The sequence below is a fragment of the Neoarius graeffei genome, chromosome 15 (assembly GCF_027579695.1).
Source record: "Neoarius graeffei isolate fNeoGra1 chromosome 15, fNeoGra1.pri, whole genome shotgun sequence".
NCBI lineage: Eukaryota > Metazoa > Chordata > Actinopteri > Siluriformes > Ariidae > Neoarius > Neoarius graeffei.
Window position 1 is genome coordinate 35,529,149 of NC_083583.1, and position 13,931 is coordinate 35,543,079.

Sequence of the window (13,931 nt, forward strand, 5' to 3'; positions counted from 1 at the left end):
GAAATAGGAGAAAGTGTACTAGAAGTGTATCCCACTGGACAGCCCCCCCCCCAAAAAAAAAACAACAGTATGGTTGGAAAAAATTAACAAGTGGTGGATCTAAAAATAAGTAGTACAACTACAAATACTACCGAGATGTCAGGGTAATTTTCAGTGTTGTGATTTAAAATATCAAATCGGCTCTAATTATAAATAATTCCTCAATCTACATTAATATTTCTTGCAGCCAGAGGACCTCACTAGGTTTCAGAATGCTTGCTCATATGTTTGAACCTATCCTCTTCTGTCTGTTTTCCACTCGCAGTGTTTGTCCATAGGTGTTCTGGACATCTTTGGCTTTGAAGACTTTGAGACCAACAGTTTCGAGCAATTCTGCATCAACTATGCTAATGAACAGCTGCAGTATTACTTTAACCAGCACATCTTCACGCTGGAGCAGGTCAGACCACGTTATCTTTTAACGCGAATACTTGGGTGTGGTTTTTGCGTTCTGCAGTGCTTGTGGTTGAGATCTACTTTATGCTAAGTCTTGTGTATAGTTGTTTGTGTAATGTTTTGCAATTGCAGGAGGAGTATCAGTCTGAGGGTATTACATGGCACAACATCGACTACACTGATAATGTGGGCTGCATTCACCTCGTCAGCAAGAAACCCACTGGACTCCTCTATTTACTGGATGAGGAGAGCAAGTAAGACCTAGAACATCAAACGACTGTTTCTGTCTTGGTTGTTCAGGGGTGGACAAATATGACAAAAAAAATAGCCTGGATGTGAAAACTTGTCCCAGGTACCTGGGCTACTGTTTTGTCCACCCCTGTTATTAACATGCACAAGATGCACTTTGTACTCTAAGCTGTACATACAAGCCATGGTGCATGCCCCTTACTTTAGAAACATTTTTTTCCTCCTCTGCATTTCTCATTTGTGTGTCTTTTTTTTTTTGTGAGAGAATCTGGGGTTTGTTTTATTTATTTATTTGTCGTCTCTACAGTTTTCCCCATGCCACAGATATAACCTTGCTTGCCAAATTTAAGCAACAGCATGAGAGAAACCACTACTTTGTGGCCACGCCTGTGATGGAGCCAGCTTTTGTCATCCGCCATTTTGCCGGGAAGGTCAAGTACCAGATCAAGGTAACATGCACAACTATAGAACTGTATAAATGTCTGTACCATTTATGAAAGGAGTCTCCAGAGTTTTATGCTTTGCAGTTTCTTGGTAACATGACAAGCTGTGTGTTGTGGGGTTTTTTTTTTTTTTTTTTTTCCCCTCCTCCTTTTAACTTTGAGAGAGAAAAAGGAGCGGATGGTAAGGGAACAAAAATTGCTGACCTTTTTGATGTTCCACAACATTCGATGTAACTGCAAATGGATAAAAATTAGGACATGGCATTCATTATAAATAAATTAATGATTGTTGTCATGTTGTGGTTAAAGAGGAATAACCTATATTAGGCCATGTTGGAGAAATAATCAGCTTAAGGCAGTAACAACAACTTAATATTTTCCTTTAATACCACATCCTCCATGTGTTTTTATGTCTTAGATGTAGTAGTCAGTATTTTCCAGGTGTTCTGCTTATCTACTTGTCGCACCCTGACGTGTATGACAACTTGTATGTTCAAATTCTGGCAGGATTTCCGAGAGAAGAACACAGACCATATGCGACCGGACATCGTGGCCCTGTTGCGCAGCAGTGATCGGGCCTACGTGCGTCAGCTGATCGGGATGGACCCGGTGGCCATGTTCCGCTGGGGCATCCTCCGAGCCGCCATCCGTGCCCTTGCTGCTTTCAATGAAGCAGGACGCTGCTGGGCAGCCAAAACCTCTGGTACGTCCTGTGGAGTTTAGTTTGGGGGGGGGGGGGGGGTTTAAGCTCAGAAGCAGGTTAATTGCAAAAAATCTGAGGTTTATTTTTAGCCTGCACATGAAATTGTGGTGTGTGATGCATGTCTGGATTTGAAATGATTAAATATGCAGGCTGAGAACAAAAACAGAAGAATGTATTGTTTGAGTCAGGAATTTGGCGAGACTTGAATTTGTTTCAATAGAAATTGTGTGTGTGGGGCGGCACGGTGGTGTAGTGGTTAGCGCTGTCGCCTCACAATAAGAAGGTCCGGGTTCAAGCCCTGTGGCCGACGAGGGCCTTTCTGTGCGGAGTTTGCATGTTCTCCCCGTGTCCGCGTGGGTTTCCTCCGGGTGCTCCGGTTTCCCCCACAGTCCAAAGACATGCAGGTTAGGTTAACTGGTGACTCTAAATTGACCGTAGGTGTGAATGTGAGTGTGAATGGTTGTCTGTGTCTATGTGTCAGCCCTGTGATGACCTGGCGACTTGTCCAGGGTGTACCCCGCCTTTCGCCCGTAGTCAGCTGGGATGGGCTCCAGCTTGCCTGCGACCCTGTAGAAGGATAAAGCGGCTAGAGAATGAGAATGAGATGAATGAGAAATTGTGTGTGTTTTGTGTTTTTCCTCCATGCAGGTGTGGTTAGACCCGTTTCAAGAGTTCCACTGGGAGAGCTGCAGAGGTCAAACACTCCCATCGAGAGGATGTATCGGTAAGGCTTAAACTAAGATTATCTATGCCGATATTTGAGAAAACGAGAAACCAGGAAGTGCTATGAGCAACTTGATCCCTTCCTGTCCTTTGGTTTTGTGTGATGGTCATGTGACCTGTCTCACCTCCCGGAGGCATGTTACATGCAGGTTCTCACAAGTCTACCCCACACACACACACACACACACACACACACACAGTTATTAACATTTATGCCAAACCGTTAACACAAAGATGCTGTGTATTGTTTGTTTGCCTTCAGCATACCTGTGTGCTTCTCCTGGAGTTTCCTAGTTCTGAGCCCCTTCCTCCTGTGGGTTGAGGGTTGGTCACAGATCTGCCTCCCTGTGTCCATTCTGTCATGAGTGATTGCCTGTGTGCTGTTTCTCCTTTACAGCCGGGCCTCTATGCTCGATTTCTCCTTTGATCTCTCAGAGGAGCGCCCCCTAGAGGCTTTTGAGGACATCTTTGCTAGTTATGAGAGTAAAAAGTAAGTGGAGGAGAACTGAGCACAGCTGGGGGTCTGGCAGGAGGCGCTGGCTGCAGTGGACAGGACTAGGACATGGAGATTGAGCTCGTGCTGTAGAAAGTGTGCTATTGGTGCTAATCTTTCAGGATTTCAGTGAAAAATCTCTGTACTACAGATGCACCAAATCTATTCTGCCAAATGAATGAGAGTAAATACTTTGCCCAAATAAGGCTCGCGGTTTTCGTTGTTATTGATAACCTGTATAAACAGCGAGAGCACAGGGCCAGAGAAATTCTCCAACATGTCGGAACACAAGTCTGAAGTCACAACTGCATAGAGTGAAACGCATTCATGTTTAAACAGAAGGCTGCTGAGGACTTTTTTTTTTAAAAATATAAATAAAGCTATAAGAGGAGTGCACAGCACTGCTATTAATCAGAGCAGCAACAAAAAAGTGCAGGCTTTTTTTTTATATATATATATATATATATATATATATATATATATATATATTTATTTATTTATTCATAACAGTGCCATCTGATGAAACAAGTTTTCTGCTTGCTTTGGTCACAAAATAGGCAGAAGAGCATTGGAGCACAGTGGGAATACTGTTGGAGGAAAATGGCCAACAGTTACTGTTGCCACCCCAACACTGATTAATTTCAATTTCTGAAGGAAAATATGCTTTTTATCCATTTATAGTTACGTGTAATGTTGTGGAACAAGATGGTTCCTGTTCTTGCTTGTGTTACAGCAGCTATAAACTGCCTGTCACTTGAACTTAATGCAAGCCAGTTTCACAGTGTAGTCTGATTAGTAAACGGAGTCCATGATGTGTATGGCAGTGCACGTTTTTAAAGTCAAATGTGAAATAGGAATAAATTAAAAGCACTGAATCATAAGACCCGCCTGCTTTTTACGTCATTTAGTAAAGCCAATATTAGTGAATAAAAGTCAGGCTAGTGGTTTATCAACGTGATGTCCCGTATCCTCCTCTGCCAGCACGTCCTGTTTGACCTCCTGAGCTGTGTGGTAGGTTTTTCTAAGTGCATGGACCACATGGAGGCAATCAATCAGCACCAGTTAACACCAGTATCATCAGAGTTGCACCTGCATGGACTTCCTCACGTCACTGTTTTTCCCCTGCACTCACAAAAGCATGGTTTTGTTGCAGCACTACCATGCTCCTGATTTAGAGCCCTGAGCCCTCTCCATTATGGTTGCAGATGAGAGTCACAGGCAAGCAGGACACGATGCCAAGCCTTCATGGCACCAATGTGGTTGTGATTAGAATTCAAGTTGCTTGTGGTTCTCCATCTGCTACCGGTGTGTGTGAGAGAGATGTAATATATGTAGACTGTCTGCCCTTTGGTGTCTTTGGTGGAGGAATCTTTCCTTTCCAGAGGTGCATAATTAACTGTTGGGTTTCTGTCTCCTCCTTTTTTTTTTCTTTTTTTAAACCACATCCTACCACATTCCATCTACACCTTCCCCTCTCTAAATGTGAATCAGCGACATGCACGCCCAAATTATCAACTCCATTAAGGACTTGCAGTTGGATGGCGAAGACCCACGTAAGCTGCTTCAGTCCTGGGGTCGCCTGCGATTCCCACGCCACTTTCTTCAGTGAGTCGGTCCAGAGAGACACTAACTGTTGACCCCTGATTCCAGCCTGCTGTCCCCAGCATCATACCTTGTAACAAATGATGTTCTTTTCTTGGCTAAGCTTAGTTTACTTCAACTGTAAGTCATATGAATGCTCCTGAACTCGTGCTGCTTTAATAGACCCTCCTAACATGTTTGGCACTAATTTGTGCCCGGGTGCTCCAGGTACAAGAGAGCAGTGTTTACGAGCCTTGAGCTAAGCTTTATTAGGCTCTCCTGAGCTGTTTTTGCCTGCTGTGCTTGTTTGTGTTCTAACTTACAAATACACCCCCTCCCCCTCTTGTGAAATGTGAAATAATTGCTCGGCACAGTTTCTAACCTGCTGCATGAGCCAAATTAGCCTGTTGTACTCTGAAGCAGAGGCTCTTGAAATTTATTTTTATTTTTTTAAGTTGGGGGAACTAATAAAATAAATTCCATGGACGCCTCTCAGTACAGATTTATTAAAGGAGTGTAATTTAAATGTGTACAATGATGTTTTGGCTATTTATTGGGATCATAGTGGTCTATATTTCTCATCTCGTCTCATTATCTCTAGCCGCTTTATCCTGTTCTACAGGGTCGCAGGCAAGCTGGAGCCTATCCCAGCTGACTACGGGCGAAAGGCGGGGTACACCCTGGACAAGTCGCCAGGTCATCACAGGGCTGACACATAGACACGGACAACCATTCACACTCACATTCACACCTACGGTCAATTTAGAGTCACCAGTTAACCTAACCTGCATGTCTTTGGACTGTGGGGGAAACCGGAGCACCCGGAGGAAACCCACGTGGACACGGGGAGAACATGCAAACTCCGCACAGAAAGGCCCTCGCCGGCCACGGGGCTCGAACCCGGACCTTCTTGCTGTGAGGCGACAACGCTAACTACTACACCACCGTGCCGCCCGGTCTATATTTCTATTAATGAAAATTCAAACCCACACGTGAAGTTTTTAAACTGGTTGTGGTTATTTTATAGTCGCTTCAAATTTATACCCACTGTCTTTTGACTTTTAAACTTGTAAATGTGAACAAAAAGTATGTATTCATAAGCCTAAAAAATGTTTTTAAAAAGAAGTAATTTTTGCAGCATTGTGGTTGTGTTGGCCCGTTCCTATTGGCAAATCATTTTCAGTTCTCGAAGATTATTGAGGAATTTAAGGCCTTGCATGGCCGTGAGTAACTGTCAAAGCCAAAAGTGTCTGAAATGCTTCTTTACCCTCACTGTAGAGAAAAAGTTCACTCTGTATTCTAGTGTAATTTTACTTGAAGTTTTAAGTAACTGCAATCCCAACCAAACTGTGGCCCAAAACTGCACTTTAATAGTTGTTCAACCCCTAATAGCTGAACTAGCAGAGTTGCAGCAAACATGAATCTTCATCCATTACAGGCAAGCTCCTTTTTTGTAATGAGGCAACCAAATATCACATTTGTCTTTAAGAGAAAAGAGATGATCCATCGTTTTCTGTTCTCATTCCTTTATTATTCTCCTCTACTTTCATTCAGTCTGCTTCAAGTGCCTTGTTTAATCCCCCTCGTCAGTGCATGACTCCCAATAACGACACTAACTACCAAAGCCCCGTCCCACCACACGCTCAACTTTGCTATTCTTCATTTACAGGAAGAACAAAAACACCAAACACAAGCAGCTGATTCCAAAGGTAAAGTCATGGCACTCCTTGTCTTTTTACATTTATACACTTCTGTGTCTGCTGAGGGTGAATCAGGTTTGTGTGAAAGTTTTGCCATTATTGTGGTATCCATTGCTGTGGGTCCATGCATGTGTTGTGTAGAACCTGCTGGACTCGCGCTCACTGAAGTTCATTGTTGGCCTTCATGACTGCACTACCAAGTCTCTGCTTCACCTGCACAAGAAGAAGAGGCCCCCGAGTATCAGCGCTCAGTTCCAGGTACAGCTCCTCCCACTGAACATGCACTAGTATACACCTTGCTCCAATGATTAAATTGTATGGTAAGAGTGTGTGTGTTGGTCTGCAAAAATTCATTGGCTCGTACCTGAATTCGTGAAGAAAAAATTATGCAAAAAAAAAAATCTGTGGTTCTGCCAATAATATACTTTTGACATGTCTATTTGAAGAGCTCTTTTCCAAAACGTGATAAACGCCAAATTTAAAGAGTTAGTCGCACTATTCTGCTGTGTACTGAGCCTTTTCACTGCTCCATTAATGTTTCATGCCAAATCACTAGCCTATATTTCCTTGTTTATATGTGCTGCAAATTGTCGTTTCTCTCCAAAACGCGATAGGTGCTACACTTGGTTTTTTGGCTGAGTGCGACATATTTCCTCTAGACCAATCAGAGTTCAGTCAGCGTGACCGAGAGAGAGAGAGAAGCAGATAGAATCTGCATCATTCATTTTGCATCGTCGCAGAGCTTGCGTGTTCTATGACCTTTTAGGCAGAGTTACTAAAGATTAACAGTCTTTGATATAATGCAAAACTTGATTCTTCCAAAAACTCCAATAGGACAGGCTTATTACTTGCATCAGCTGTATCTGTACTTATTTGGTGTTAGACAGGTTTAAGATTTAAGAATGAATTTAAGATTGAGCACGGAGGTCATTTGTATGTGTTGTTTTGAAGTTATTTGTTTTATGTAGCGGGTAATGGTGCTACTTTTACAGGTTCAACACTTTACTGAATAACTTGACTATTGAATGTATTTTTATCGATGTTTATTTAATTAGTGGTTTTGTCATGCTATTTCAAGTGGCACTTTGAATGGATTACATTTAAAAAAATAATTGAACTAACTGGCCATTTGTTATTTAGCTAGTTTTCTGTGGTGGACAGTCTTAAAACGTAAGATTAAACATGAATGAATGAATGAATGAATGAATGAATGTTATTTAAGTGTTGATATAATTTATTTGATTTTATTATAAATTGTATTATGAAAGTTCCTGATATTATATATCTACAGCATGTTCTCTTGTTTTAAAAACGGAGACAAAACAATGAATGGATTTATAGCATTTTGAAAAAAATATATAATAAGCTTTAGATTTATAATCAATAACGTTGTTAGATTTCTCAGTTGTTGAAAATGTTCAAACTGAACTATCTATTATAACAGGATAAATTAAATATTTTGCGAAATTTATGAGTCTGGGTAAATGTCATTTTTCTGAAAACAATCAAAATGGATTTATAGCATTTTGGAAGAGAGCTCTACATTTTAAGAAAACACATTTAACAGTTTGATATGGAAATTTTTGTTGTTCTAATCTTGCCTTGGCATCTACCTGCAAAGAGCATGTGTAAGACAGTCTGACAAAAGGTGTCTAAAGGTCACTAGCGAAATGCAGGTTTCTCACAATTTAATTTTTCAGGTTTTTGGAGTCTCAGCAAATTAACACAAGTCTAATTACTTTATGATCAGAATATCTGCAATGTTCCTGTGCCATCATGACATAAACGCGAATAAGAGCATGCACTTCTGTACATAAATGTTTTAATTGATCCAACAGAATAGAAGTGAATAGATCTGCGATTATTTCACCATGACGTAAGCTTAAACAGCTCATTTGGGCGTGAAGAGATGACAATGAGGCTCTTGATTGAACACCACAAGTGCCTTTACTGATGTGGATGATTCTTATCAAACTGAAAACTTGCTTCCTGTTAGTATATAGTTCTTTACAATTTGACAGTAATGTTCCTCCCCCCATTAGATAAGGTTATAAATGTCGAGGTAGACAGATCTTTGGCTTTCAGTGGAATCAGAATGAAATCTTTAAATGCAAATTTCTCCTTTTTCACTTTTGACTCTTATAGGAGGTATGGCACACTTTTTTTTTTTTTTTCTTTTTTTTTTTAAATGTATTTTTATAGTTGTAAACTAAATGTTTCGTCATCAATGCTGGTGTTAATATGAACTTTAAAAAAAATCACTATTTTATGGGTTGAAAATGGCTCAAAGCCACCTACTGGTTAAAATAATCTTGACTCTTTAAAGGCTGATGCTGATTTAGTCAACTGTTTGGTACTACATTTATTTATTTATTTATTTATTTATTTTTAAATAAAATGTTAACGCCTTCTAACCAGACATAAGTGACCCACCTCCTCCAGCCCCTGTGCTCGAGTGGGAGTCTGAGAAACTGCACTCATTTTCAAATATAAAGTCAACAAAAATAATAAACTTTACACTCGTTTCAAAGTCAATAATGTGAACATTTTGGAAAATAGGTTTGAAATAACGATTGTATTCAATTATCTTGTCATTAAAGATGCTACAGCATACAGATCATGTTTGTCATGGAATCGGTTCCACCGGAAATGCGACGACAATGTCCATGATCAAAAACTGCGAGTCACAACTTAATGAAATCGTCAATATCGGGTGTGTCCTCCATGGGCGTTCACAACTGCGATACAACGTCTCCTCATGGATTCGATGATGCGTCTGAACACAGCTTGGGGAATGCGCTGCCATATTTGTACCAACATGGCACCAAGCTCCTGCAAGTTCTGTGGAGGGTTCCTGTGGTGCCAATTTGATGGAGACGTGTCTGGAGATTATGGATGGTCTGTCGACTGCATCCCATAACCCTCGCAACGTCAGTGACGGATGTTCCCGTATTCAGCATGCCAATGGCACGTTCACGCTGAATGTTTGACAGTCGTGGCATTGCAAATTAACGAATAATTAACCATAAAACCTTGTTTTTCTGAGATGACCCTCTACTCTGCTACCGTGAAATCAATTGCACGTGTATCAATAGGTCACGTCACTTGTGTCACGTGGAAACGTGATTTTAGCGTGCAGTGCTCTCGCATGTGCTATGTAGGCCTGACCAGTAGAATGAATGTGTGACGTAATGCCCTTGACAATGCATTTAACCATAATCACAACAAGAACTCTTTCAAGAAAAGTTTCTAAACACTATTTGAAAAATAATGAGTGTCAAGTTTTTATTTTTGCTGAGTATATGTTGAGGCACTTTTCAAAATTGACTGGGTGGTGTTGGGCTCAGAGCACAGAGGGAAGTTACACTTTAACATATTTCAGTTTTCAGAACTATACAAAGTCATGTCATTTTAGCATGTGAAAGATTTAATCAGGTTAACTAGCTTATTAACCACCTTCTATATTCTTGAATCTTGTCCATTTATTATTAACAATTCTGACAAAAAAAGGTGTATATGAATTTAAGCTGAGCTTTAAAGCAGATATGCAGAGCCTTTTATTTTTAAATAAATTTAAGTGGATATCTCCATCCTTGACTCGTGTATGCTGCATAAATGGGAATAAAAAATATATATTTGAGAGTTAAAATTGACCGCAAAGTTGGCATTCAAGCTGCCCCGCTGAGCCAGCCAGCCCTGAGTGCGTGACATCACAGCAGGAACCGGTTTTAAGGTTGAGGCCTTTGACAGCTATGGACCAAAGTCATACAAATAAAAATTTACAGTGAAAGTAAGAAACACCGTTACCGACTTGCTCAACTAAGACTGATTTGACTTCATTGATTGTGGGTTGACTCTCATTAAAACAGGATAGGTGTTATAACTTATGCAACATACATGTACATGCGTGCATTTTCACTGATAAAACGTAAAAGGCTAATTAAATAATCAGATGAACTGAGACAATCACATTCTGAAGCAAATTAAATCTTATACCAGTAACTTAAACACACAATACAAGTTACATGTATTAATTTAGAGATGGCAGCGAGATCCAGTTTAGAAATAAGACTGCTGCTCCACTCATTTTCTCCATACTGTGTATTCCACCATTACTGCTGGGCTCAGGCAATTACTAAAACCCGGGACGGAACGGGATGTCACTGGTTTTAGCAACAACCGCGGGGAGGTCACTGCCCAAGCGATATGTCCCATCCCGGGTTTTAGCAACAACCCTTGGCTCACGCTCCAGGAGGACTGATGCAACTGAACTCACTTTTTTAAAGTAAATACTTTCCTTTTCTTTTCTTTTTCTTTAATTGTTGGTACTGCACCCTCTTTCAATACAGGCTTATAGCCAACGCTCCTCAACAGATCAGAGGTCTTGTACGAGTCTTCAGTAAAATGTGCAGAGTAGAGGAGAGACCACTTCATAGGCGCCCAATGTGCCCGTGAACTTCTTGCAAAACGCGTCCAAATCTTTGCAGTTTGAACATTCTTGGGCCATGAATGCAACATAAATCCACCTCCTGTCGTGTTGCTGCACCGGCCAAAAACACATCTACGAGGCATGACGATTAAATTAGCTCAAAATGGAGGATCGGAGTTGCAGTCAGCTCTGTGTTTTAGTATAGCGGAAATGGCGATGAGACCGATAGACTTCCTGCTGTGACATTACGGACGTCAAGGTCATTCACTGAGACCGCTACCTATATAAATCACTTTAATCGTAAAAATTACTATATTAGATTTATTGTTGGCACTTAAAACTATTCCTGTGCCATTCTTGAGGTCTCAAGACATTTATAAACGAAAGAGGCCATGGCTCTGCGTATATGCTTTAAGTCAGTCTGTATGTGATTTTAACACTGCTGAATAAATGATGCCCATAAAAGCCAGAATTGCACAATAAGGCTTATGTTTTCTCCTGTAGACTTCTCTCAGTAAGCTGCTGGAAACTCTGGCAAAGGCTGAACCCTTCTTCATCCGCTGTCTGCGCTCAAATGCGGAAAAGGTGCTGCATCTTTCTTTCTTACACACACATGGTGCTTAATCTGGAGATGGTTAAATGTGGAGATACACTCAAAGCTGTACTTATTTGACAGTGCTGGCTTCTTCCATTGATTTGAGCCCTTAGCGTGCATATCTGGTAATGCGAGTAGATGCTATTAATACTTGGAAATGTATTTTGTACAGTTTGCATAATGCTACGACCCTGAGTCCAGGAAGGCAACATAAGTGCACTTTCACACAGGTTTTGGGATGTGGTTTGGTTTGATTTCACACTGCATGTGATTTTAAGTGAAGCAAAAAGGTAAAAGGCACATGTAGGACTGAATATAACCTGAAACTTTTATTCACAAATTATTTTATTGGTCACAAATACAGTGATTGGGGGGACATGAACATCCCTTTAAGCAGAAATCACAAATGATTCCATTAATTATATAAGTAACATTTTTGTGTTGCAGGATGTGTTTTTTCTCTTTTTGTTTGTTCAAATCTCCAAAACGCATGGTATTTCTGCAGGGCTACAACTCTGTACTTTGGCTAAGTTTAGCAGCTCACATCTACAAATCGCATGGCGTGTTTGATTTACTTCCTGCAGTTGAGTGTTCAAAGTCAAATCGCTTTCTCACACATGTTCACTTGGAAGTAGATGGAAAACCCCTTCCTCAGACTCTCTTGTACCGGCGTGTGATTGCTGTGTTCTCACCTACTTCACATAGGGGGAGAACACACCAGAGTCCCATTCAAACAGATTAAACACTGCATATGTGAAAGCAGCTAAAAGTTGAGGCACCAAATTTGAACGAGACAAATTATTTGTTGAGATTTGAGCTCTGAAATGGAGAGAAAAATAGATTGGGTTGAGAAAATGCAGTCTTTGAGAGAAGAGTGAGAGACGGTGTGGCCGGGTTTTGTAGAGGAGTCTAAGCAACTCCTGTTGATGCCAAGTCAGCTCTGTAGCAATAAATGTACCATTATAGTTCTGCGCCAGGCAGAACTATAATGACTAGTGATTTTACACTGATTTGTAACTTTACCGTGCTAAATAAGTGTCTGATCCTGGTATTTAACTAAAAATTCTAATTATGTGAACCGGTTATGTGTGAGCAGAAGGAGATGTGTTTTGACGAGGCACTGATCTTGCAGCAGCTCCGTTACACAGGCATGCTAGAGACGGTGCGCATTAGAAGGTCTGGATACGGTGCCAAATACACCTTCCAGGTGGGCTAGAACACATCCCATGCCACTTTAATGCTTTTCAATATGAACTAATTTGGCATTTTTCTTGTAAATGTTGATATTTGCAGTTACAGAATTTTACAGTATATGCTGTATGTGTTCCTGCTACAGGAGTTCATTGAGCAGTTTCGCGTGTTGCTGCCAAAAGATGCGTCTTCTCCAGAAGAAATCTTGACTCTGCTGCAGAACCTTGATCTTGACCCCAAGACGTACCAAATTGGCAAAACTAAGGTCAGCTTCCTCTCTGTCCTCCATCAGGCTGTTCAGAAACGAGACGGTGTGCAATACAAAGCACATGAGAATCTTTGGCTCGAGACTTTCTGTTCATAAATAATACTGGATCATAAGACTGGAGAAGGTTGCAGTACAAACCAGAGTTCAGATTAGGGCTGAACGAAATATCGTTATCGTATCTATATCTAGATAAGAACATTCAAGATATTAATATCGAAAAAGCAACGATATAGACGAGAGAGATTTCCCCTCCCCGCGCTCGCCCTGCATGTACAGCTCTGGCAGTCACAACAAACATCATTTTTACGATTGCCCTTGAATGCACCGCTAAGGCCAGCCAACCACAAACCTTATTTCATGCTTGCTGTGGATCGACAGCTGAAGCCAACCAATGACAAAACATATGAGGGCGGGAGTGAGGGAGACGGAGACCGACTCGCGCGCACACTACAGACACAGCGGGGAAATTAAAAAGAAAGAAAATGAGTGCGGAAGATAACTTGGCCGGTGGTGGTGCAGAATCTGACTTGGTGCCAAAACACAAATCCTCCTCCATTATTTGGAGGTGTTTCGGATTTGAAAAGGACGATGTTAACCAGAGTGAGGTGTTGTGCAGGTCGTGCTTAGCAAAAATTGCAACGAAGCAAGGTAGCACAACAAACATGTTTCACCACCTGAAACAATATGGAATCAATTTTGTGCCAAAATGTTCATACAATACTTTTGAAATATATCAAACAAAAGCAATAAATCAAAATAAGTCAATTTTTTTTTTAGACTGGCAAACAAATTATTCGTGTAATCGTGCAAAATATCAGTCTGTTACTCTTCAGAAACCTTTTATTTTTGTTCTGCGTCTTTCTCGGTTTTGTTTGCCGTAATTTATTTTGGTTGCGATTCCAGCTTTCTTGTTTGCGCTCCCTGACTTTTTGCTTGCAGTTTTGGCACAAACTTCACGTGTGGGTGGGCTGTCCAGGAATGCATTCCCATTGGCTAACTTGTGTTTGACTGACAGCTATGCTCAGCGATTTCCCCCCCGGAGGCTGTTGTGGCCATTCCCTACTCGGATTTTGGCGGACTGTTTGACGAGTGACCGATCCATTGACGGTACACAAGGATCG

At 41.0% G+C, this 13,931-nt stretch overlaps 1 protein-coding gene across 14 annotated transcripts in view; it reads left to right on the forward strand.

Annotated features, from left to right (window-relative positions):
* Positions 1-13,931, forward strand: part of si:zfos-588f8.1 — a 94,346-nt gene that overhangs the window by 59,249 nt on the left and 21,166 nt on the right. For 11 of the 14 annotated variants that reach the window (XM_060941184.1, XM_060941187.1, XM_060941185.1 and 8 more), the window contains exons 10-20: positions 305-439; positions 568-689; positions 992-1,133; positions 1,635-1,830; positions 2,479-2,554; positions 4,538-4,651; positions 6,297-6,336; positions 6,469-6,585; positions 11,261-11,341; positions 12,448-12,558; positions 12,688-12,807. In XM_060941184.1, coding sequence (XP_060797167.1) covers positions 305-439; positions 568-689; positions 992-1,133; positions 1,635-1,830; positions 2,479-2,554; positions 4,538-4,651; positions 6,297-6,336; positions 6,469-6,585; positions 11,261-11,341; positions 12,448-12,558; positions 12,688-12,807 — 1,254 coding nt within the window. Of the gene's footprint in view, positions 1-304; positions 440-567; positions 690-991; positions 1,134-1,634; positions 1,831-2,478; positions 2,555-2,950; positions 3,044-4,537; positions 4,652-6,296; positions 6,337-6,468; positions 6,586-11,260; positions 11,342-12,447; positions 12,559-12,687; positions 12,808-13,931 lie in introns of all 14 variants that reach the window. The other 3 variants (XM_060941186.1, XM_060941197.1, XM_060941188.1) reach the window with 2 other exon arrangements.